General features: G+C 41.2%; 1 protein-coding gene across 4 annotated transcripts in view; it reads left to right on the forward strand.

Moving 5' to 3' along the window:
* Positions 1-27,298, forward strand: part of LOC140199345 (sperm-associated antigen 16 protein) — a 656,665-nt gene that overhangs the window by 311,643 nt on the left and 317,724 nt on the right. For all 4 annotated transcript variants that reach the window (XM_072261235.1, XM_072261236.1, XM_072261238.1 and 1 more), the window contains one exon: positions 23,211-23,354. In XM_072261235.1, the coding sequence (XP_072117336.1) occupies positions 23,211-23,354 (144 nt within the window). The remainder of the gene's footprint in view (positions 1-23,210; positions 23,355-27,298) is intronic.

Genomic DNA, 27,298 nt, shown 5'->3' on the forward strand with positions numbered 1-27,298 from the left:
GTTGTGCAAATCTTTTTCCTGTGACAAAAGTATGTGTGCATTGAATGCACACATGGCACAGTTTATGTAGGTTTACAAAATATTTGTCATAAAACTGCACAGAATACAACAAAATAACATATATATTTAAGTCACTCAGTTATTTTTTCTCTCTCCTGTCTTTGGCATTTACCCATTCTTTGTAAACTCTATCTAGACTAATAAAACTTCCATTCAATTCATAGCTTTTGATTCTCATTAACATATCCAAATCACATTCACCTAAACAGTTTCTCAGCTTGTTTTTGAGTTGATTCATTAGGCTAAAACCTCGCTCACAGTCCGCACTAGACGCAAGAAAGGTTCCCCCAGTGTCCATCAACTGTGCAAGGTCACAAAACTGTTCATTTTGAAGTACAAATGCCACCATTTGAGAAAAGTTTGAAATCAGTTTGGATTTAATTTTTTCTTGCACAGAAAATTTGAAATCATTAAACTGTCTAACTATTACAGTATTTTCAGCTAGAAAATCATGATATTTTAGACATAAGGCAGTAACTTGTTCATTGCCAAATGTGAAGTCACAATCTGCAATTGCGAAGAAATCAAAAGCTGACCATTCTTGGACCTTATCTTCAGGAAACCTGTAACAGGTAATGACGGGTTCTGTTGCCTGAGCTTTCGTACACCGTCCAAATGTGATTTACTTGCCAAATGATGCTTCAAAAAGTCAAGTTTCCAAATATCTCACTTCTTTCCACTGGCAAATTCTCCAGCAACTTTTGCATCATGACAATACAAACAGATAACTCCAGTTTATGAATCAAACATAAATATATCTCATAGTTGAACATTCATGACCTCATAAACTTTTGGTGTAGCAGTTTCTACTATTTTGTTAAGCCATTCAACTTTAAACAAACTTACAGTTCTTTTGTGCTTCATGCCCTTCGCTCCTTTTGAATTTGACATAGTGAATCAATATTTTTTCAATAAAAACTTAGTAAACTATCTACAGGATTTGAAACAGATCTTTGTAAACTTTATGATATGAACACTGTCCGCCAAAGATTGCTGCCGCCGTGACGCAGCTGTACAAACCAGAACAGGAAAGGTGAAGTGACATAAATTAGTGACGTGCATTGTGGTATTTGAAAAACTGACTAACTAGTTGCAATACTTGCATAATGCATTGCAGTTACTATCCCAGGCTACTCTGGCAAAATCTCCCAAATCCATGGTCTTGAAGGCAGTAGGTGCAGGGGAACACTGCCCCTAACAAGTTCCTCTCCAACTCATGCACACCATTTTCTCATGGGAATGTATTCCCACTCCTTCATCATCATTGGGTTTGCATTTTGCCCAACAGCACTGTGAAAAGAAGCTCACAAAAAGTATTGCAGCAGATCAAGATGCATTATTACCACATTCTTGAGAGTAATTAGTCAACTTTACAGTATTCAGATCTCAAAAATACTGCCATGATGATGGTTTGCAGCCTGAAATGTCGACTGTTTATTTCTCTCCATAGATGCTGAGTTCCTCCAGCTTTTTGTATGTGTTATTCTGGATTTCCAGCATCTGCAGAATCTCATTTTTCCATATTCAATATAACCCTTCCTCAGCCTATACCAATCCCTTTTTCACACATCCATGTACCTGCCAAAGAGTCTCTTAGCTGTCCTTAATTTTATCAGCCTTTACCACCAGTTCGAGAGTATGTTCCAGGCACATACCTCCCTCTCTAACATATCTAAATCAACTGAACCCTGGAATATGGAGCTGCTAGTCCTGCTCATCCTGTAACCATGTCTCACTAATGGCTACAACATTGTAATTCCACCTGCTGAACCATGCTCTAAGTTCATCTGCCTACTTAAAATACTCCTTGCCTTGTGTTGAAAACCTATCTCTGATATCTCCTACTTCTTCTTGTGGCTATCCATCCCATAGGATGATGATGGTTCCTTTCAATCAAAAGAAACAGCGTGTGCGTGAATGGATTTTAGGTGAGTAGGGGGTTGCTCGGGTCCAGACCCATCCTCTCGACATCCCCTCTCGGATCCAGTGGCATTGTGGGGCCCAAGATGACTGGGGAAAGTTCTGTTGCAGAGAATGGCCAGACCAAGCTTTGAAGCAAGGGATGCCCTTTCCGTGCTTCACGGCACGTGTTTGCTAGATGGCCATTGACCCTACGAGAGGGTTCATCACCTACTAAACATTCATCCACTTACCTTAAAATGATGCCCTTCAGTCTTGGTCTTTGTGGACTTTGGGTAAAGATATTGGCTCTCCAGTCTTTCTATACCTCTCAATGTTATATGACTCTATCAAGTCACTTCTAATCCTCCTTTGCCTCAACCTTTCCTTATAAGACATGCAGCATTCTGGTAAATCTCTTCTGCACTTTCTCTAAAGCTTCCACATCTTTCCTATAATGACGCAACCAGAACAGAACACAATATTCTAACTGTGATCTAACTAGAGTTTTATAGAGCTGCAAGATTACCTCAAACCTCTAGAATTCATTCCCCTGACTAATGAAGATCAACACACCTCTTAAGCATCCTATCATTGTGCAGCAACTTTGAGGGATCTATGGACCTGGAACCCAGAATCCTTCTGTTCTAAAAATTGCTAAGGATCCTGCCATTAACCTTATACTCAGCCTTCAAGTTCAATCTTCCCAAGTGTATCACTCACTCTTTTCTGTATTCAACTCTACCTACCTCCTCTCAGACCAACTCACATCCTTTCTATATCCCGTTGTAGCCTACAACAACCTTCTGTACTATCCACAACACCACCAACCTTCATGTAAATTTACTAATCCACCTTTCCACTTCCTCATCCAGATCAATTATAAAAATCACAAAGAGAACATGTCCCTGAACATGCCTACAGAACACCACTAGTCCCTGGCCTCCAGGGAGAATATATTCCATCTACTAGCATCCTCTGTCTTTCATGGGCAAGCCAATTCCCAATCTGCGCAGTCATGTTTCATGTGGGTAGATGGGACTTTTTTTTTTGTGTACCATACTCTGCCAGAGCCTCGGTGACCACTTTTTTCAAGTGGTTGTCTTGGAGGAAAGATTCTGTGAGTGGTCCCCACGTCCTTCTCACAGCGCAGTGTTTTTTTACGAGGCTGAGTTGTGAGCTCGACACTCAGCCTGGCACGGACGGAAAGCGTGCCTGGGAGCGGCCCGACTGGATTCGAACTCGGGAACCTTCGCTCCAGAGTCCGGCGCTGATGTCACTGCGCCACCAGCCGGATTCCAAGATGGGACTAGGGAGATAAAAATTATGTCATGGACTGGATGGGCCCAAGAGCCTGGTTCTATGTTGTAGTGCTCTATGACTCAAGGTCCCACTCTTATTCTGAGCTACTCCTACAAAGGCTGCTCTACTTGAGCCTACCTTCTCCTGCACTTTCTCAAGATTTCCAGCATCTGCTGTCTTTCTTGTATACAAATGAGTTCAGCATGATAGGGCCTGTATAATTAAGAACTAAACTTTGTACAATGGCCCTTACAGTAGCATCATCGGGTACAAAGCTCATACCTGCATTTTCCAACTACTAAGCCCAAATTCTACCAGTCATGAGCTACACATGTAATATGTAGGCTGTCTTGAAAAAGAGTGAATCCTGGCAAGGCGGAAGGTCCCAATGGAGTACCTGGTAGGGCTCTGGAAACCTGTGCCAACCAACTAACGGGAGTATTCCGGGCCATTTTCAACGTCTCCCTGCTACGGACAGATGTTCCTACTTGCTTCAAAAAGGCAACAATTACACCAGTGCTCAGAAGAATAATGTGAGCTGCCTTAATGACTTGCCCGGTAGCACTCACATCGACAATGATGAAATGCTTTGAGAGGTTGGTCATGACTAGGCTGAACTTCTGCCTCAGCAAGGACCTGGACCCATTGCAATTCGCCTATCACCACAATAGGTCAATGGCAGACGCGATCTCAATGGCTCTCCACACGGCTTTAGATCACCTGGATAACACAAACACATATATCAGGATGCTGTTCATTGACTATAACTCAGCATTAATACTATCGTTCCCACAATCCTGATTGAGAAATTGCAGAACCTGGGCCTCTGTACCTCCCTCTGCAACTGGATATTCGACTTCCTAACCAGAAGACCACAATCTGCGCAGATTAGTGATAATATATCCTCCTCACTGACGATCAACACTGGCGCATCTCAGGGGTGTGTGCTTAGCCCAGTACACTACTCTCTATATACACATGACTGTGTGGCTAGGCATAACTCAAATACCATCTATAAATTTGCTGATGATCCAACTATTGTTGGTAGAATCTCAGATGGAGACGAGATGGTGTACAGGATATGCCACCTTGTGGAGTGGTGCCACAGCAACAATCTGGCACTCAACATCAGTAAGACGAAAGAGCTGATTGTGGACTTCAGGAAGGGTAAAACGAAAGAACACATACCAATCCTCATCAAGGAATCAGCAGTAGAGAGAGTGAGCAGTTTCAAGTTCCTGGGTGTCAAGATCTCTGAAGATCTAACCTGTCCCAACATATTGATATAGTTATAAAGAAAGCAAGACAGCAGCTATACTTCATTAGGAGTTTGAAAAGATTTGGCATGTCAGCGATACACTCAAAAGCTTTAATAGATATACCATGGAGAGCATTCTGACAGGCTCCATCGTTGTCTGGTATGGGGGGGTGAGGGCAACTGCACAGGACTGAAAGAAGCTGCAGAATGTTGTAAATCTAGTCAGCTCCATCTTGGGTACTAGCCTACAAAGTACCCAGGACATCTTCAAGAGGCGGTGTCTCAGAAAGGCAACGTTTATTATTCAGGACTTCCAGCACCCAGGGCATGTCCTTTTCTCACTGTTACCACCAGGTAGGAGATACAGAAGCCTGAAGGCACACACTCAGTGATTCAGGAACAGCTTCTTCCCCTCTGCCATCAGATTCCTAAATGGACATTGAACCCGTGAACACTACCTCACTTTTTTAACATACGGTATTTCTGGTTTTTGCACGTTTGTTGATCTATTCAATATACGTATACTATAATTTATTTATTTATTTATTTATTATTATTATTATTTTATCTCTTCTATATTATGTATTGCATTGAACTGCTGCTGCTAAGTTAATTTCACCTCACGTGCTGGTGATTCTGATTCTGATATTTCTTAAGGTACTATGATGGGCAATGTATTGTGAAAATCTTCATTATGTCTGGAATAATCCTGTGATAAAACTTTCTAGAGTTAATTAAAGAGAGCCACATTCACTCAGACCAAAGACTATACAGTGGAAACCATTACAAGAATATGCCTTCTTGTTGAAACAAAGGCAGCAACTGAGTTACTGATTCAGTGCTTCTTGTCAAAGCATGAAAGATTAATATTGCATTACAGAGAAGGAGTACCAGCCAACAAACTTAAAATGCTGGAGGAACTCAGCAGGCCAGGCAGCATCTATGGAGAAGAGTACAGCCAACGTTTCGGGCCAAGACACTTCTGAAATCCTGCTGAAGGGTCTCGGCCTGAAACCTCACTGTAATTTTTTCCATAGATGCCACCTTCTCTGCTGAGTTCCTCCAGCATTTTGTGTGCGTTGCTTGGACTTCCAGCATCTGCAGATTTTCTCTTGTTTGTGAAGAGTACTAGTATCGGTGAAAAGAAGTGGGGCTTGACAGTGATTAGGAATTAGAGGAAAAGGAGTTACTTTATGCAAATCACACAGTCCAAGTAATATGCATCCTAAGTTGATGAGGGAAACTAAGATCCAGATAGGTGACAGGAGAAGCCGTGATACAAGAGGATTAGAAAATTGCTCAAATATAGCTTCTATAAAAAGTATTCGCCCCCTTTGAAAATTTTCATGTTTCATTGTTTTACAACATTGAATCAGAGTGGATTTAATTTGGCTTTTGACACTGATCAACAGAAAAATACTATTTCAAGACAAAGTGAAAACATATCTCTACAGAGTGATCTAAATGAATTCCAAATATAAAACACAGAATACCTGATTGCATAAATATTCATCACTTTCAGGTCAGTTTTTAGTAGATGCACCTTTGGCAGCAATTACAGCCTTGAGTCTGTGTGGATAGGTCTCTATCAGCTTTGTACATCTGGACTCTGCAATTATTTTCCCATTCTTCTTTACAAAACTGTTCAACCTCTGTCAGATTGCATAGGGATCGTGAGGGAACAGACCTTTTCAAGTCCAGCCACAAACTCTCAATTGGATTGAGGTCTGGACTCTGACCTGGCCACCCCAGGACATTAAGTTTTGTTATTTTTTAAACCATTCCCATGTACCTTTGGTTTTATGCTTGGGATTCATTGTCCTGGAAAACATATCTTCTCCCAAGTCACAACTCTCTTGCAGACTGCATCCAGTTTTCCTCAATGATTTCCCTGTATTTTGCTAAATTCATTTTACCTTCTTCCTTCACAAGCCTTCCAGGGCCTGCTGCACTGAAGCATCCCCACAGCAAGGTGCAGCCACCACTATAATTCATGGTAGAGGTGGTGTGTTTTTGTTGATGTGTGGTATTTGGCTTATACCAAACATAGCATTTAGTCTAATGGCCAAAAAGCTCAATTTTGGTTTCATCAAACTGTAGAGCCTTCTTCTAAATGACTTCAGACTCTCCCGCATGCCTTCTGGCAAACTCTAGTCAAGATTTCATGTGAAGTTTTTACAACAGTGGCTTTCTCTTTGCCATTCTCCAATAAAGCTATGACTGGTGAAGCACCCGGTCAACAGTTGTTGCATGTGAAGTCTCTCCCATCTCAACCACTATAGCTTGTAACTCCTCCAGAGTTGTCATAGGTCTCTTGGTGGCCTCCCTCACTAATCTCCTTCTTGCATACTCACTGAGTTTTTGAGGACAGCCTGTTCTAGGCAGATTTACAGCTGTGTCGTATTATTTCCATTTTTCTGATCATTGACTTAACTGTAAGGGATACTTAGTGACTTGGAAATTTTCTTGTATCTATCTTCTGACTTGTGTTTTTCAATAACCTTTTTGTGGAGTTCCTTGGAGTGTTCTTTTATCTTCATGGTGTTGTATCTGCAATTGGACCTTCCAGATACAGGTGTATTTTTAATACAATCAATTGAAACTCCTTGACTGCACACAGGTCTCCAAATACAGTTAACTAATAGTGTGACTTATAAAACCAATTTGGTGCACCGATAATGATTTAGTGTGCCATATTAAAAGGGGGGTGGTGTGAATATTTATGCATCCAATTATTTTGTGTTTTATTTTCGTAATTAATTTAGATCACTTTGTGATGACTGAATCTGTCTCTGTTGTTCAGTGTTAAAAAAGCCAAATTCAGTGTGATTCAATGTTATAAAACAATAAAATATGTAAACTTCTAAGGGGTGAATACTTTTTATAGGCACTGTAAGTGTGGATGGGGTAGTGGCTACAAATTTGGTAACTACGTAGGGATCAGTTCTTAGTTAAAGAACTGCAAGGGAAAAATAAATTCTCACGGTTAATAATGGAGCAACAGTACAGATTTGTTATGTCAATCACAAACAAAAGAAAATAAACAGATGCTGGAAATCTGAGCAACACACACAAAATGTTTGAGGAACTCAGCAGGCTGGGCAGCATCTAGGAATAGAGTACAGTCAACATTTTGGGCCAAATCCCTTCAGCAGGACTGGATTTCTTAGGTGTCTGAGAGTCTGGCTGTCAGGTTAGATAACAGGATATCTCTGCAATGCTACCTTCTTCTTTGACAGCCATCACTTGAGCAAATGAGTTCTTTGTTGTAAGAAGGAAGGCATGAAGTTAGAAATATGATTATGGGAGAACAAATAAAACATGCATGCTTATATCATCTGGCATTTATAATTCTGAACAAGAAAATGATGTACAGTAGGGGGAGATGAGATATGAGAAAGAGGATAACATGAATATGCCATCACAAATGATTTCCACACCATTGCTACACTTGGAGCATGAGAAGCTTTACCTATGATCAACATTCTCTCCTCTAAGGAGGCAAACAGTACAGGTTGTTTTCCCTTCACCAATCTATTGCAGCAGACTCTGCTTCATCTTCTACAACACAAAGTAAAGTATGTGTTAGTGTCTCAAAATAAGTCTGGGTGACATATCTGCCATGATTAAATAGCCAGTTATGTGTAGAAGCTGTGAAATGTCGAAGCGAGACTTGACATAGTGGCAAATGTATGAAAGTGGGATTGGTCATATAAAATTATGTATAATTGAAGTCAGAAGTTTACATACACCTTAGCCAAATACATTTAAACTCAGTTTTTCACAATTCCTGACATTTAATCCTAGAAAGCATTCCCTGTCTTAGGTCAGTTAGGATCACTACTTTATTTTAAGAATGTGAAATGTCAGGATAATAGTAGAGAGAATGATTTATTTCAGCTTTTATTTCTTTCATCACTTTCCCAGTGGGTCAGAAGTTTACATATACTTAGTTAGTATTTGGTAGCATTGCCTTTAAATTGTTTAACTTGGGTCAAGCATTTTGGGTAGCCTTCCACAAGCTTCTCACAATAAGTTGCTGGAATTTTCTTCCATTCCTCCAGACAGAACTGGTGTAACTGAGTCAGGTTTGTAGGCCTCCTTGCTCGCACATGCTTTTTCAGTTCTGCCCACAAATCTTCTATTGGATTGAGGTCAGAAAATGATGTCAAATCTGGTTCATCCGTGGGAGCAACTTCCAAACGCCTGAAGGTACCACGTTCATCTGTACAAACAGTAGTAGGCAAGTGTAAACACCATGGGACCACGCAGCCGTCATACCGCTCAGGAGGGAGATGCATTCTGTCTCCTAGAGATGAATGTACTTTGGTGCGAAAGGTGCAAATCAATCCCAGAACAACAACAACAAAGGACCTTGTGAAGCTGCTGGAGGAAGTAGGTAGACAAGTATATATATCCACAGTAAAATGAGTCCTATATCGACATAACCTGAAAGGCTGCTCAGCAAGGAAGAAGCCACTGCTCCAAAACTGCCATAAAAAAGCCAGACTACGGTTTGCAAGTGCACATGGGGACAAAGGTCTTACTTTTTGGAGAAATGTTCTCTGGTCTGATGAAACAAAAATTGAACTGTTTGGCCATAGTGACGATCGTTATGTTTGGAGGGAAAAGGGTGAAGCTTGCAAGCGGAAGAACACCATTCCAACCTTGAAGCATGAGGGTGGCAGCATCATGTTGTGGGGCTGCTTTGCTGCAGGAGAGACTGGTGCACTTCACAAAATAGATGGTATCATGAGGAAGGAAAATTATGTGGATATATTGAAGCAACATCTCAAGACATCAGCCAGGAAGTTAAAGCTCGGTCGTAAATGGGTCTTCCAAACTGACAATGACCCCAAGAATACCTCCAAAGTTGTTGCAAAATTGCTTAAGGACAACAAAGTCAAGGTATTGGAGTGGCCATCACAAAGCCCTGACCTCAATCCGATAGAAAATTTGTGGGCAGAACTGAAAAAGCATATGCGAGCAAGGAGGCCTACAAACCTGACTCAGTTACACCAGTTCTGTCTGGAGGAATGGAACAACATTCCAGCAACTTACTGTGAGAAACTTATGGAAGGCTACCCAAGACGTTTGACCCAAGTTAAACAATTTAAAGTCAATGCTACCAAATACTAACAAAGTGTATGTAAACTTCTGACCCACTGGGAAAGTAATGAAAGAAATACAAAGTAAAAGCTGAAATAAATCATTCTCTCTACTATTATTCTGACATTTCACATACTTAAAATAAAGTAGTGATCCTAACTGACCTAAAACAGGGAATGTTTTCTCAGATTAAATGTCAGGAATCGTGAAAAACTGAGTTTAAATATATTTGGCTAAGGTGTATGTAAACTTCTGACTTCAACTTTAGGAATTCTGACTATTAGGCATTACTTAAAGATATCAGATGGGTGAATTGCGTGACACCAATGATTCTGTTTTCACTGTTCATGATCATTGTCATGAGATTATTGAGAAGCTTGCAGTATTGTGTTCAATATCTTGAGTTCTGTCCGTCCCTGCTTCTTTTGAAATACCTGCCTCTAGCAGATAGATAATTTCTCACCTACTCTCCAGATAATCCATATAAGCTTTCATTGCAGTGTCCAATAAGTGCAAGGAATATGAGAACTTATTGACAATGCAAATTGTATATTATGAGCAGTAATAGATACTATGAATCGGTTCAAGATCAGAACCTAAACTTTTATTTCAGGTGGAGATCATGAATATTCATCATTCATTACTTCTAAGGTTATTTGATAGCCAAATGTTTATAGCAAATATATGCATGTATAAAGTGGTGAATTTTCCATTAACTGCCAGTCGAGTAAAATAAACACAGTTTTTGAAAGTGCTTCTCTATTGGGCTAGATTGTGCTGGATCCACATTGTCACCGGATTCATCTCATTAGTTACCATAAAATAGTTAAGTGGTAGTATAGTGGTTAGCATGCTTTACAGTACAGGTGACCCAGGTTCAATTCCCGCTGATGCCTCTAAGGAGTTTGTACGGTCTCCACATGACTGTGTGGGTTTCTTCCAGGAGCTCAAGTTTCCTGCCACAGTCAAAAGATGTACAGGTTGGTAGGTTAATTGGTCATTGTAAAATTGTCCCTTGATTGGGCTCAGATTAGACTGGGGTATAGCTGGGCTGGCGAGGCTTGAAGGGCTGGAAGAGACCATTACATGCTGCAGCTCAATAAATAAATAATTAAATAAATATTTAAAAATTTTTAAAAAGCTGAAGCTTCCACTTTTAAAATACAGATAAGTAACTGTGATAGAAAAAAAACACAGTAAACTATCAACAGCAAGCAAGAGAAAATCTGCAGATGCTGGAAATCCAAGCAACACACACAGAGAAGGAGATAAGGAGAGAAAGGGAAATGGGAATGGGGAATGGTGATGGAGGAGGGGAGGGAGCCATTACCGGAAGTCTGTGGAATTAATGTTCATGTCATCAGGTTGGAGGCTACCCAGATGGAATATAAGGTGTTCCTCCTCCAACCTGATTGTGCTCACATCATGGCAGTAGAGGAGGGCATGGACTGACATGTCAGAATGGGAAGTGGAATTAAAATGGGTGGCCACTGGGAGATCCTGGTAGATGTTCGGTGAAGTGGTGTCCCAATCTCCATCGGGTTTTACCGATATACAGGAGGCCACACTGGTAACACTGGATTCAGTAGACGTCTCCAACAGATTCACTGGTGAAGTGGAAGAATGTTTGAGGCCCTGAATGGTAGTGAGGAAGGAGGTGTATGGGCAGCTGTAGCTCTTGTTTGCTTGCAGGAATAAGCACCAGGAGGGAGATCAGTGAGGAGGGATTAATGGACAAGAGTTGTGTAAGGAATGATCCCTGCGGAAAGCAGAAAGTAGTGGGGGGGGGGGTTGGGAAAGATGTGCTTGGTAGTGGGATCCCATTGGAGATGGCAGAAGTTACGGAGAAACTATCAACAAACAATTTTGAAAAGGCTTAAATAAAGTTATTCTTACTTGGTATAAATCAAAAAGGCAAGTTATGGAACAACAGTATGTCATCGCTGGCCTGAGTCCAGGGTAAGGAAGGGAGGTCAGAAACCCTGGCATCTGACTGTCAGGTTCTTTCAGATGCTAGAAATTAGCTCTGCACACAGAAGTCTGCCGAGTCATGTATGGCTAACAGCCCACAGTTCCCTACTGAGATGCTGGCTGTGGGTCAGCATATCTGAGATCATATTTTAAGGATCACACCAAAACGCCTTAGGTTCTGCTTCCTACAAGTTAAAAAGACAGTGTTGAAATTCTAGAGAGAATGGTTTTTGTAGCAATATAACATTTGCTTATTTCCTGGTGTTGTTTATTTTATTCAGAAGAGCTCCTAACTGTAGTTTACTTCTTTCTAATTGCTTTTTTTGGGACGTTAAACAAGATTTTCTTCTAAATCTAAGGATTAATGCTAACATTCCTTATAAGATTTAACAGGACTTATGTCTGATATATATTAAAGGAAGTGTGCACAAAAATTTAATCTTAACTCACATTTACAGAGGCATTCTAAATAGTTTCATATATACATATGTATATTTACCTATCATTAATGGTACTTAACTATTACTTCGTGAGAATATTACTTGCTACCTGCCCATCTCCCTTGGCCTTCATAATTGAAGTTAAGCCTTCTATCTGGTAGAGGTGGAGAAGACATAATATGGCAAGTAACTGTCAAACGGAAATGGTGTGCTGCTGATACAGAAAATAATTGAGTGATGTTTAATTATAAAATTCATATTACAGAAGGAAAAGGTAACCTTGACTAAAAACATTCCATCACACCACACAATTATCACATCTTTGAGGTAGAAGAAAAGGATGGCAGAATAGTCTAAATGTAGCTTAGAAAGAACATGAAGAGGAAGTTTCAAGTGAACACTAACTATCAATAGGGTGGACAAGACCATTTACAGGTCACATCAGAGAGCTGTCATATGAAAAAGCTTTTATTTTATATTGTATGAAAATGGTGCTAGAAGAACCATTCAAGACCAATTTCCAGATTTTTTTTTACTTTCAAAGAATCATTGTAGCACAAAGAGGCTACTCAGACCATTGATTCCATGTCAGCTTTCTGAAAAGCAAGCAAAAAAACAACTAATTTCCTCGAGCTTACAATATTATTTTCTAGTGCCTATCCAATTCACTTTTAAAAGCTCTATTTCTCCCACTCTCACAGATACTTCCAGATTACCTCTAAGAGCAGAAGTCTAATAATCCTCAGCCTAAACAACCTGCCACTATTATTTTGCTCATCACTTCGATTTGATATTTCCTGGTCCACATACCATCTGTTAATGGAAACATTTTTTCTTGAAATATCCTATTTAAGCCATTTACCTGTAATCTCTTACATAGCCATAGGGATCAATGAGGACATTTTGAGAAACATAGAAACATAGAAAACCTACAGCACAATATGGGCCCTTCGGCCCACAAAGTTGTGCCGAACATGTCCCTACCTTAGAAATTACTAGGGTTACCCATAGCCCTCTGTTCTTCTAAGCTACATGTACCTATCCAAAAGTCTCTTAAAAGACCCTATCATATCCGCCTCCACCACCGTTGCCGACAGCCCATTCCGCACCCTTACCACTCTCTGCATAAAAAAATTACCCTTGACATCTCCTCTGTACCTACTCCCCAGCACCTTAAACCTGTGCCCTCTTCTCTTGTGGCAGCCATTTCAGCCCTGGGAAAAATCCTCTGACAATCCACATGATCAATGCCTCTCATTATCTTGTACACCTCTATCAGATCACCTCTCATCATCCATGGCTCCAGGAAGAAAAGGCCGAGTTTACTCAACCTATTCTCATAAGGCATGCTCCACAATCCAGGCAACATACTTGTAAATCTCTTCTGCACCCTTTCTATAGTTTCCACATCCTTCCTGTACTGAGGCGACCAGAACTGAGCACAGTACTCCAAGTGAGGTCTGACCAGGGTCCTATATAGCTGCAATATTACCTCTCGGCTCCTAAATTCAATTCCACAATTGATGAAAGCCAATACACCATATGCCTTCTTAACCACACAGTCAACCTGCGCAGCTGCTTTGAGCGTCCTATGGACTTGGACCCCAAGATTTTCCACACTGCCAAGAGTCTTACCATTAATACTATATTCTGCCATTATATTTGACCTACCAAAATGAACCACTTCACATTTATCCAGATTGAACTGTATCTGCCACATCTCAGCCCAGTTTTGCATCCTATCAATGTCCCGCTGAACCGCTTGACAGCCTTCCACACTATCCACAATACCCCCAACCTTTGTGTCATCAGCAAACTTACTAACCCATCCCTCCACTTCCTCATGCAGGTCATTTATAAAAATCACAAAGAGTAAGGGTCCCAGAACAGATCCCTGAGGCTCACCACTGGTCACCGACTTCCATGCAGAATATGACCCATCTGCAACCGCTCTTTGTCTTATATGGGGAAGCCAGTTCTGGAATCACAAAGCGATGTCCCCTTGGATCCCATGCCTCCTTACTTTCTCAATAAGCCTTCCATGGGGTACCTTATCAAATGCCTTGCTGAAATCCATATACACTACAGCTACTGCTCTTCCTTCATCAATATGTTTAGTCACATCCTCAAAAAATTCAATCAGGCTCATAAGGCACAACCTGCCCTTGACAAAGCCATGCTGACTATTCCTAATCATATTATACCTCTCCAAATATTCATAAATCCTGCCTCCCAGGATCTTCTCCATCAACTTTACCAACCACTGAAGTAAGACTCACTGGTCTATAACTTCCTGGGCTATCCCTACTCCCTTTCTTGAATAAGGGAACAACATCCGCAACCCTCCAATCCTCCGGAACCTCTCCTGTCCCCATGGATGATGCAAAGATCATCGCCAGAGGCTCAGCAATCTCCTCCCTCACCTCCCACAGTAGCCTAGGGTACATTTCATCCGGTCCCGGCGACTTATCCAACTTGATGCTTTCCAAAAGCTCCAGCACATCCTCTTTCTTAATATCTACATGCTCAAGCTTTTCAGTCTGCTGCAAGTCATCACAACAATCACCGAGATCTTTTCCATAGTGAAAAGTGAAGTGAAGTATTCATTTAGTACCTCTGCTATTTCCTCCAGTTCCATACACACTTGCCCACATTAACACTTGATAGGTCCTATTCTTTCACATCTTATCCTCTTGCTCTTCACATTCTTGTAGAATGCCTTGGGGTTGTCCTTAATCCTGCTCACCAAGGCCTTCTCATGGCCCTTTCTGGCTCTCCTAATTTCCTTTTTTTTAAGTTCCTTCCTGTTAGCCTTATAATCTTTTAGATCTCTAACATTACCTAGCTTTCTGAATCTCTCGTAAGCTTTTCTTTTCTTCTTGACTAGATTTACTACAGCCTTCGTACACCACTGTTCCTGTACCCTACCATAACTTCCCTGTCTCTTTGGAATGTACCTACACAGAACTCCATCAAATATCCCCTGAACATTTGCCACATTTCTTCCGGACCTTTCCCTGAGAACATCTGTTCCCAATTTAAGCTTCCAAGTTCCTTCCTAATAGCCTCATAATTCCTCCTACTCCAATTAAACGCTTTTCTAGCTTGTCTGTTCCTATCTCTCTCCAATGCTATTTTAAAATTGAAAGAGTGCATTTTAAGATAATTTTACAAGTGGACATGTATGAGATTCAGTGAACTTAGTACGTATAACAATTGACACAAATCTAGCGTAACAACATTGTGGAAATACACAGAAATTTTCCCAATAAACATAGTACATAGAGCAATGAGGCATATTACGGGCCCTTTGGTCCATCATGTAGTGCTGACTTTTAACTCCATGATCAATCTAACCCTTCCCTCCTAAACAGCACATAACCCTTCATTTTTCTTACATCCATGTGCCTATCTATGAGTCTCATAAGACCTTTAGAGATAGGAGCAGAATTAGGCCATTTAGCTCATTGAGTCCGCTCCAACATTATATCGTGGTTGATTTATTATCCCCCCCAAACCCATTCTCCTGCCTTCTCCCCATTACCTTTAACACTCTTACTAATCAGGAACCTATCAACCTCTGTTTTAAAAGTACCCAAAGACTGGCCTCCATAGCTGTCTGTGGCAATGAAATCCACAGATTCACCAAGCTTTGGCAAAAGTAATTCCAGCTCATCTCTGTTCTAAAAGGATGTCCTTGTATTCTGAGGCTATGCCCTCTGGTCCTATGCTCCCCACTATAGGAAACGTCTTCTCTATATCTACCTTATCTTGGCCTTTCAATATTCAATAGGTTTCAATGAGATTCCCTTTATTCTTTTAAAGTTCAGCAAGTATAGGCATAGAGCCATCAAATGATCCTCATACGTTAACCCTTTCATTCCTGGAATCATTCCCATGAACCTCCTCTGGACCCTCTCCAATGGCAACATGTCCTTTTTTAAATAAGAGGCCCAAGACTCTCATCATATTCTAAAAGGACATCTCTTAGATGTCCTTATTTTATAAGTTTCTACCAGCATTCCCAGAGTTCCCAGGCACATACCACTCCCTGCATTAAAAAAAAACTACCTCTGACATCTCCCCAGATCACCTCCAACCACACCACTTTAAATTGATGTCCTTCAGTATTGGCTATTTTGAACTTGGAGGAAAGGCGCTGGCTGTCCACTCTATCTATGCCTTTCAAAATCTTAGACAGCTCTATCAAGCCTTTTCTCATCCTCTAAAGCTCTAAAGCTTCCACATACTTTCTGTAATGAGGCAACTCGAAAAGAATACAATACTCTAAGTGTGGTCTCACCAGAGTTTTTTGAGCTGAAATATTATCTCACAGCTCCTGAACTCAGTCCCCCAACTAATAAAGGTGAATGAACGCACTGTAGGCCTTATTAATCACCCTATCCACTTGTGCAGCATCTTTGAGGAATCTATGGATTTGGACTCCAAGATCCCTCTGTTCCTTTTCTGGTTGGCTGCCAGTGACAAGTGGTGTTCCTCAAGGGTCAGTATTAGGACCACTACTTTTCACATTGTTTGTCAATGATTTAGATAATGGAATTGATGGCTTTGTGGCAGAGCTTGTGGATGATATGAAGATAGGTGGAGGGATAGATAGTGCTGAGGAAGCAATGTGATTGCAGCAGGACTTAGAAAAATTGGAAGAATGGGCAATAAAGTGGCAGATGGAATACAGTGTTGGGAAATGTATAATAATGCATTTTAATAAAAAGAACAATAGCGCAAGACTGTTATCTAAGTGGGGAGAAAATTCAAACATCAGAGGTGCAAGGGGACTCAGGAGTCCTCATGCAAATTTCCCAGAAGCTTAATTTACAGGTTGAGTCTGTGGTAAAGAAGGCAAATGTAATGGTGGTGTAAAGGCGGGAGAGAAAGAGCAGCACGCTGCGCGTGCACAGCCCTCCGGTGAAAAATGATATTGTATCCATTAAATAGGGGCCGTGGACAATTTTGATTTGATGGAGACAGACGTGAAAGCATAGAGGAACATCTGGAGAAATTTCTGAAATGCCAGTTCGCTGCTGTTGTTACTGCGCAGTCAGGAACCATTACTAAATGACGATAAAAAGAGGACTGTGTGTCTTCATAATCTAATCTAATCAAATCTAATCCATTAGTCTCGCGAGACCATGGACCTGTGCCTGGAAAGTCTTGCTAAGTTGACATTTATTTCAAGGGGAAGAGAATATAATAGCAAAGAGATAATGCTGAGGCTTTATAAGACACTAGTCAGGCCAACAGTTTTGGGCCTCATATCTCAGAAAGGATGTATTGTCATTGGAGAGAGTCCAGAGGAGGTTTACAAGGATGATTCCAGGAATGAAGGGGTTAACCTGTGAGGAGTGTTTGGCAGCTTTGGGCCTGTACTCACTGGAACTTAGAAGGAAGTGAGGGTTCTCATTGGAACCTACTGATCGTTGAAAGGACTCGATAGGGTGCACAGACTCAAAATTGAGGGGCAATCGTTTAGAACAGAGGTAAGGAGGAATTCTTTTAGCTAGAGTAGTGAATCTGTGGAATTCTCTGCCACAGACTGTGGTGTAGGCCAAGTCTATGGGTATGTTTAAAGTGGAAATTGATCGTTTTCTGATTGGTCAGGGCATTCAAGGATATGGCGAGAAGGCAGGTGTATGGAGGTGAATCGGATCCGGGACCATCCATGATGGAATAAAGGAAAACACATCGATGGTCTGAATGGCTTTATTCTGCTCCTATGTCTTATGGTCTCATTGTCTTTTTGTAACTTATGGCAATCTTCTATGTTATCCGCAACACCCACCAACCTTCGTTTCATCTGCAAACTCACTAACCCACACTTCCACATCCTCATGAAAGTAATTTATAAAATCACAAAGAATAGGGGTCCCAAAACAGATGTCTGTAGGACGCCACTAGTCAGCAACCTCCAGGCAGAATGTGCTACATCTACTACCACCCTCTGCCTTCTGTGAGCAGGCCAATTCTGAATTCACACGGAAAGATTTCCACAGATTCCATACTTCAGAGCTTTTTGGATGTGCCGACCATGGGGTTGTTAAACACCTTACTAAATTCTATATATATCATATCCATTGCTCTAACTTCTTCAATTTGTTTTGTCACCGCCTCAAAAACCACAATCAAGCTCCTGAGGCTTGACCTGCCCCTTGCAAAGCCATGCTGACTTTCCCTAGTAAGGCTATGCTTCTCTCAATGCTTCTATGTCATATCCCAAGGAACACTCTCCATTAGTTTGGCCACCACAGGTGTAAGACTCACTGGTCTATAATTCCCAGGATTATTCTTCTTACCTTTCTTGAACTAGGGGACATCATTTGTCATCCTCCAGTTCTCAGGTACCAAAAATCATTGTCAATGCCCAACAAATTCTTCCCGTACTTCTCGTAGTAACCTGAGGAATTAGCTATCCTAAGCAACATAGCTGATTTATTCTGAAAGAGTTGAAGCATTGGATCTGTTTTGCTCAAATGTGGGTAAAGCTATATTTTATTTATCTCACTGAAGTCTCCTTTCTTAGTCTTAATTCAGATAGTTGTTTTTTGTTTCTTATATCTGCAGGCTTGGCTACATCAGATTTTTTACAAGTTATTTTAATTACTTATACCATTCTGTAAACGATTTGTCGTATGAATGAAAATAAAATGTTTCCAAGCTGAAATAAGTGCAACCAAAGCTAACTATAATAATTTTAAGATTCAGTTTAATCTCTCCAAGTTTCATATTTGCACATGATAATGACTTCATGTTTCAGCAATAGGAGTGAAGTAGAGAGATGAAGGTTGCTCTTTTGGATCAAAGAAGTTTAAGAGGATATTCAAATTTGCTGGACAAGATAATGGCTTACTTAGATCGTGTAAATATACTGAAGCTGTTGCCATTCATGCCTAGTTCAACAGGGAGAAAAATGTAATATTTTGAGGAAAAGACAAAAGAATGCAAGAAGAAATGTATTTACTAGACAGCAGGTCTATTCAGGAATTCACTGCCTGTAAATAAAGTGGTGACAGAATGTGCCAGTTCCATCAGAAGGAAGATTTGCTTTTGTTTACTGGAAATAAAAAAAAACGCTTCCTTTCTATTCGAAATTTGTAGATTTTTAAAATGTTTATGTTAGTTGCAAAACAAATAATGGTCAAATATATTGGTTGAAAAATTGTATACTGCTGGAATATTATTTACATTTCCTTAAATAAATACAGGTAACAAAAAAAAAAACTAGAGTTGTGTCAAGGGGTGAGTTGATCAAGAGGTTTTCAGGGTGAACAAAAAGAATAGATGGCTTGATATTATTTTGCCTGCTTAGACCTAAGGCTTGGAAGCAGAGTCAAAAATATTGAAGTGTGGGCTTTGAGAAGCATGGTTAGGGATGGCTTCTGTTCACAAAGTAGAGTAGAAGTTTGGAATTCTCTTTCAAATGTGTCAGTTCCTGTAATGTTAAATATTAATGTTAAACCTGAGATTAATAGACTTTTGTCCTTCAGTAGTAGTAGGACATACATGAGAAAAGCAGGTAACTTTAATTAGTCATGTTGACATTGAACTGCTGAATATCCTCAAGGGCCTATATGACCTATACTTCCTGTGTGCACCACTCAATGGTGCATTGCTTTCCTGCTGTTAACTTTAAAAATCCAAATCTTATTATTCACGTGTAATGGTTGTCAATGCACATCCTAGCAATATTTTCACCTTACTGTTATTTCTTTTAACCATTTTAACCAATTCCTGTATTTTCTTTTGCAATATCTCCTGAGGTGCAGTGTAGATAGTGACCATAAGACAGAGGAACATGATTAGGCCATTCAACCCATTGAGTTTGATCTGCCATTCCATCATGGCTGATTTATCCCAGTCCCAGTCTCCTGCCTTCTCCCTGTAAACTTTGAAGCCCTGACTAATCAACAACCAATCAAGCTCTGCCTTTTATATACTCAATAACTGTCTGTGGCAAGGGAATTCCACAGATTCACTACCCTCTGGCTACAGAAATTCCTCATCATCTCTGTGTTCAATGGACATCCCTCTATTCTGAGGCTGTGCTCTCTGATCCGAGAGTCACACACTATAGGAAACATTCTCTCCACATTCTCTGTACCTGGGCCTTCAACATTCAATAGGTTTCAATGAGATTCCCCTCAACCCCCACCCATTCTTCTACACTCCAGTAAGTATGGGCCCAGAACCATAAAATGCTTCTCATACTTTAACACTTTGATTCCCGGAATCATTCTTGTGAACCTCCTCTGGACATTTTCCAGTGCCAGCACATCTCTTCTCAGATAACGGTTTGGAAAATGCTAATAATACTCCAAATGCAATCTGACCAATGCCTTATGAAGCCTCAGCTTTACATCCATGCATTTTCATTCCAGTCCTTTTGAAATGAATGCTAACATTGCATTTTTCTTCTTTATCATTGAATCAACCTGTAAGTTAACCTTAAGGAATCTTACATGAGGACTCCCAAGTCCCTTTTCACCTCTAATTTTTCAGTTTTCTTCCTATTTTGAATACAGTCTTTGCCTTATTCCTTTTACCAAAGTGCATGACTATACACTTCCCTACACTGTATTCCATCTGCAATTTCTTTGCCCATTCTCCCAATCTGTCTAAGTCCTTCTGCAGCCTCCCTACTTCTCTAACACCATCAGCTCTTTCACCTATCTTTGTATTGTACACAAACATTCCCACAAAGCTATCAATTCTGTCATCCAAGTTATTGACATGCAACGTAAAAAGAAACGGTCCCAACACAGACCCCTGTGGAGCACCACTAGTCACTGGCATCCAACCAGAAAAGGCTTCCTTTGTTCCCTTGCTTTGCCTTCTTCCAATCAACCAATGCTGTATCCATGCTAGTATCTTTCCTGTAATATCATGATATCTGAACTTATTAAGAAGTCTCTTGTGCAGCACCTTGTCAAATTCTTCTTTATCTATCCTGCTTGTTATTTCTTCAACGAATTCCAACAGATTGGTCAAGCAGGATTTTCCCTTAAGGAAACCAAGATAACTTTAGCTTGTTTTATCATATGCCTGCTAATACCCTGAAACCTCATCCTTAATGTGAATTCCAACATCTTCCCTACCACTGATGTCAGGCCAACTTCTGCCTCCCTTCCTTCTTAAAGAGTGAAGTGACATTTGCAAATGTCCAGTCCTCCAGAACTATTCCAGAATTTCTTGAAAGATCATTACTAATGCCTTCACAATTGCTTCAGCTATCTCTTTCAGAACCCTGGGGTGCAATCTATCTGGTCCAGGTAACTTATTTACTTTCAGACCTTTCAGCTTTCCAAGCACCACTTCCTTAGTTTATAGCAGTAACATGCATTGCTATACCCTGGCACAACTGAATTTCTGGCATACTGCCAAGATAATTATTCTAGCAAAATAATTATTAATTTTATCTATCATTATTTTTGTCCTCCATTACTACCTCTCCACTGTCATTTTCCAGTGGTCCAATATCCACTATCACATCTCTTTAATGAAAAGAATATTGGTGTCCTCTTCAATATTATTTCATCTTTTTTCTCCTTATGGATTTTTAGTTACCTTCTGATGATTTTTTAGTTTCCCCTAATTTTTGCTGAATTTTATGCCCTCTCTTCTGCTTTTATGCTGTTGTTGACTTCCCTTGTCAGCCATGGTTGCCTCATCCTCCTTTCAGAATACTTCTTTATATTTGGGATGTATCTATCCTATTGCTTACAAATTGCCTTCAGAAAATCCAGCCATTACATTTCTGCTGTCATCCTTGCTAGTGTTTTCTGCCAATCAGCTTTGGCTCATTCCTCTCTCATGCCTCTGTAGTTCCCTTTACGCCACTATAAAACTGATACATCTGACTTTAACTTCTCCCTCTCAAATTGCAAGATGAATTCTATCGTATTATGATCACTGTCTTCTAAGTGTTCCTTTACCTTAAGCTCTCTAATCAAATCCAGTTCATTGCACAACACCCAATCCAGAACAACTAATCCTCCAGTGGGCTCAACCACATGCTGCTCTAAATGCCCCCATGTTACATTTCAACTCATCTGACTGACTGCAATTTTGCCCTATCATTTTCCTGTCCTTCCTCACAGTCACACCAAACACTGCATTTACTTGTACAACAACAGCCTCATTGTCAGCCCTATCACTCTGGTTCCCATTCCCTTTTCAAATTATTTTAAACCTTCCCTCAATGATATTGGTACCCCTCGGGTTCTGGGTGTAACCCATCCTTTTTCTGTAGGTCATACCTTTCCGAGGAGAGATCCCTATGATCCAGAAATCTGAAACCCTGACCCCTGCACCAATTCCTCTGTCACACATCCATCTACCAAATCATCCTATTCTTACCCTCACCAGTGTGTGGCACAGGCAGCAATCAAGGAACTGCTACCCTTGAGCTCCTGCTTTTCAGCTTTCTACCTAGCTCCCTATGATGTCTCTTCAGGACCTCTTTCTTTATCCTACCTAAGCCATTGGTAACATGTCCTCTGGTTGCTCAAGAGCTAGTAATGGTGATGATATGTTGGCTTTGCCTCATTAGATAAATTCAGCTTCTTGGGGAACATGCACCTGATTCAATCTTATAAAACCACCATATTGTATTAGCATTATAAAGTGTCTGTCTTTGTTTCTGTAGATTCAGTATTTGCTTTGTGTAAAGTAGATATTGTAAGATGTCTTTGCTTTTCTTGGTTCCCACATTTACACTATTCAGGGTTAATATATTGAAAGTTTTTTTTCCTTTATGTTTATGTTTATATGAGAGAGAAGGAAAATTAATGGAGGAATCAGTAATATTACAGGTAATAACTTAAACTAAGTAGAGCAAAATTTAGATCAAACAAAATTTTGTTCTATTTAGTTTCAGTTATTATGCATCATTTAATGTATGTTACAATAGAATGATGGACGAGGCAAATTATTTTAATTGTTTCTGTTTTATATTCTTTGTGTAAATGATTCACAAGATGCACACTTTACTTAGTGCTTTGCAAAATTAACACAGCAATTGATAAAAGTGTTATTACTGGCAATCTTCTTCTTGGTAAACAAAATATTTTAACATGTGTATGGAATTGGACAGATTATTTGTAAAACCTAGTTCATTAGATTTAAACTATACTTCCCATCTTTTCATTCAATTTTAGCTTAGCTCTTCACCCACGGAAACAAATCCTGGTGACTGGAGGTGATGAACGCCTCTGGAAGATGTGGTCCATTCCCAATGGTGACATTATTATGACAGGTGAAGGTCACAGTGATTGGCTTTCTGGTTGCTGCTTTCATCCTAGGTTAGTGCAAACATCATATTTATTCAGTTCAAATCCTATGGAGTGTAATGTTACATTTTCTTTTGTTTGCGCTAGTCTGTTCATCTCTCGGCGGAATTGATGACACAGTGCTTCATGTTTGCTTTTGTTCTTCTTCCATACTGTGCAGTGCATTTATAAATGATTTTAGCTGCTTTCCTTGACAGTGTGGTGGTTTTGACTAAAGCAGTACTGATGTTAGTTCTGATAAGTTTACAAGTTTACAAGGATGTTCTGCCAAATTGAAGGGCCTCCATCGGTCAGAGTTATGCAGGGTTGGGCAGTATGATATGGAAATCAAGCTGTTGTCATGTAGCAACCTTCCCCTCTCCATGCGTCTGATGAACCCAAAGGAACAGCAGAGACCGTCGGACTGCCTTAGGGACTCCAGCTCCGGATTTTTCCCTCGAGGTTTACCCCCAAAGCCTTCTCCGTGAGTGGGTATAGCCACAAGTCAGCAGAGGTTTGAGATCAGAGTTTTTCTTCTCCTAGATGAGCTGCCAACTACAGCTAATGAGCCCCATCTGCCAAATTAATCAATGATTTATGGCTTGTTCTTGCCCAGTATTAAAGGAACATGTTCAATTGTTTTTTTTCATAAACTGTGGAACCTTGTTCCAGATGAGGAACAATTGGTAGATTTCTGATTTTCAGAGGTTATAGGCACAATTTTATTTTGTTTTGTCCCAGTCTTAAAAAGTACCCAAATTTGAGCCACCCTGTGCTTTGTAGTTGTCCCCCCAACATAATCTTCACTGTAGCACCGACCTTTCACAGCCCCAAGTGCAGTTATTCATTGAAGCACAGAAACTTAGCAGACTGTTACACCAAATATCTATGTGCTGCTCTCAGAACATTTCTCCCCCCTCTGAGAGCTTCCTATTATTTGAAAGCATGTTTCACTGTTTTTAATAGTTGTGATATTTAGAGGCGTTAAACAGTTGAATTGAATTTAAGAATATTCAAAATAGCATTTATTTAAAATACATTTAAATCACTGTAAATCAATTAAAAACAACAAAGAAAAGTAAACATAAAAGGAATCTGTACTCTCCTTATCAATGAACTTTGGCAACCTTATTCAAAATGAATTGGGTCACCACAAAATGAAGAACACAATATAACAAACAGAAGCAGGAATACTCATGCATCTCCTCACATCTGCACTACCATTTAGTATTTTACCCCAGCACTAATATTGCTGATATTTTACCTCAGCACCACTTTCTTACACTTTCATGGTCCAGATCGGAGTCCCTTTAAATTTAGCTTGTTTATGTTACGATCCAGACCGTTGATTCCCTGTTTTCCCGTGTCCCTCGAGTTTGGTGATTAGAGGCAATTAACACTCGGCTGAACCGGTAGTTTATAGTCTCCAGCTTTCAGCCGTTCGGTGCGGGAGCGTCTGCAAAGTCACGGCGTGCCAATGTCATCTGGCTGGAGCAAGCCTAGTCTCCGCCCGAAGCGAGTGCTGGTAATTCGCCTTTCCTCACCGGAGCAACCCTGTCAAGTTACCTCGCCAAAGCAAGCCTGCAAAGTTTCCTCACCGAGGTGGGTCCGTCAGTTAACCCGCCGGAGGGAATCAAGAACTGCTGTCTACTGTTCCCGAGCCGAGTCGAGAGCTCGCCACTAGCCGGAGGCTCCAAGTCAAGTCCTGGCTCCGGCGGCATTCAAGTTCCAAGTCAAGTCCTGGCCCTGGCGGCATTCTAGCACCAAGTCAAGTCCTGTCCCTGGCGGCATTCTAGCACCAAGTCAGGTCCTGGCCCTGGCGGCATTCTAGCACCAAGTCAAGTCCTGGCCCTGGCGGCATTCTAGCACGAAGTCAAGTCCTGACCCTGGTGGCATTCAAGCACCAAGTCAAGTCCTGGTCCTAGCGGCTTCCCAGTTCTGATTCAAGTCCTGGCCCTGGCGGTCTGTGATTCCTGTCCTACCCCCTTGTCTGAATCCCTTCTCTGCCCCTCTCGCCTCTAGCCCTCGTCTGCAGCCCCCCCCCCCGCACTTCGGTCTAGTTCCATCACCGGAGCTAGATAGGTACTGTCTGGTGTTCATTCGTGTTGGTCTTGTCTTGTCTTGTCCTCGCCTCCGTGGGGTAAGTCAGGCCGTCTGACCGTTGCCCTGCGGGGAGTCATGTCTTGTCCTGCCCTTGCTTCCATGGGGTAAGTCAGGCTGTCTTGCTGTTTCCCTGCGGGGAGTCATGTCTTGTCTTGTCTTGTCCTCGCCTCCGTGGGGTAGGTCAGGCCGTCTTGCCGTTGCCCCGTGGGGGGTCATGTTCTGTCTTGTCTGGTCCTCGCCTCTGCGGGGGTAAGGCTGGCCGTCTTGCTGTTGCCCCGTGGGGAGTCATGTCTTGTCCTGTCCTGGCCTCCGTGGGGTAAGTCAGGCCATCTTGCCATTTCCCCGTGGGGAGTCATGTCTTGTCTTGTCTTGTCCTCGCCTCCATGGGATAGGTCAGGCCGTCTTGCCGTTGCCCTGTGGGGGGGTCATGTTCTGTCTTGTCTTGTCCTCGCCTCCGTGGGGTAAGTCAGGCTGTCTTGCTGTTGCCCCGCGGAGGGTCATGAGTCCTGGCCCTATGTCCTGTACCCAAGGAGGGGTCCCGACTCTGTGTCTATGGTTCCATGTTCCTCCTCTCCCTAGCCCATGTCATGTCCATGCCTGGTTCTGGGGTCCGAGCCCGAGGCAAGACCCAGGTACTGGGTCCTTGCCCAGTCTCGGGCTCAGAGTCCATACCCTAGCCTCTTCATGTCTCCTCTAGTTCTGGGAGCTGATTCTGAGTCCAAGCCCAGACCCTTGTTCCCAGCCTAGCCGTAGTCCTGAGTCCTTGTCCATTTCACTATTTCCTGCTCCTGCCTAGCTCCCCTGGTATCGAACAATAAACTAAATCAAAGTAACCTCACAAGATGTGCCTTGCATTTGGGTCCACCCTTGCTCCCTATGCCCCGCCATTGTGACAGGATAGGGTGTTTGGGAAGCTGAAAGGTCTGAAAATGATAAGTCACCTGGAATAGATGGTCTACACCCCAATGTTCTGGAAGACATAGTTGAAGAGATTGTGGAGACACTAGTATTGATCTTTCAAAAAACCACTAGATTCTGGAATAGTTTCAGAGGACTAGAAAACTGCAAATGTCACTCCACTCTTAAGAAGAGAGGGAAGAAGAAGAAAGGAAATTTTTGGCGTCTTAACCTGACTTCAGTGTTTGAGAAGATGTTGGATTGCATTATTACTGATGAGGTTTTGGGATACTTCTAAGCACATGATAAAATAGACCAAAGTCAACATGATTTCCTAGAGGAGAAAACTTGGGTGACAAATCTGAGGTATTCTTTGAGGAAATAACAGGTGGGATAGACAAAGGAGAGTCAGTTGTCGTAGTTTATTTATTTTCAGAAAGCCTTTGACAAGGTGTGGCACAGAATGCTGCTTGACAAGGTAAGAGCTGATGCTGTTACAGGAAGATACTGGCATAGATAGATGATTGGCTGACTGACAGGAGGCAATAAAGTAGGCCATTTCTGGGTGGCTGCTGGAGACTACTGGTGTTCCACAAGAGTCAGTGTTGGAACACTTCTTTTTACGTTATATGTCAATGATTTGGATCACAGAATTGATGGCTTTGTAGCTAAGTTTGTGGATGAGAAGAAAATAGGTGGAGGAGCTGGTAATGTTGAGGAAGTAGCATGCCTGCAAAAGGTGTTAGACATATTCGAAGGATAGGCAAAGAAGTGGCAGATGGAATATTGTGTACAGTCATGCACTTTGGTAGAAGAAATAAAAGCAGAGATTATTTTCTAAAAGGGGAGAAAATTCAAAAATTAGGGGTGCAAAGGGATTTGGGAATCTTTATGCAAGATTCCCTAGAGGTTAACTTGTAGGTTGAATTGGTGGTAAGGGAGGTTAATGCATTGTTAACATTCATTTTGAGAGGTCT

Source organism: Mobula birostris, chromosome 6, assembly GCF_030028105.1.
Source record: "Mobula birostris isolate sMobBir1 chromosome 6, sMobBir1.hap1, whole genome shotgun sequence".
Lineage (NCBI taxonomy): Eukaryota > Metazoa > Chordata > Chondrichthyes > Myliobatiformes > Myliobatidae > Mobula > Mobula birostris.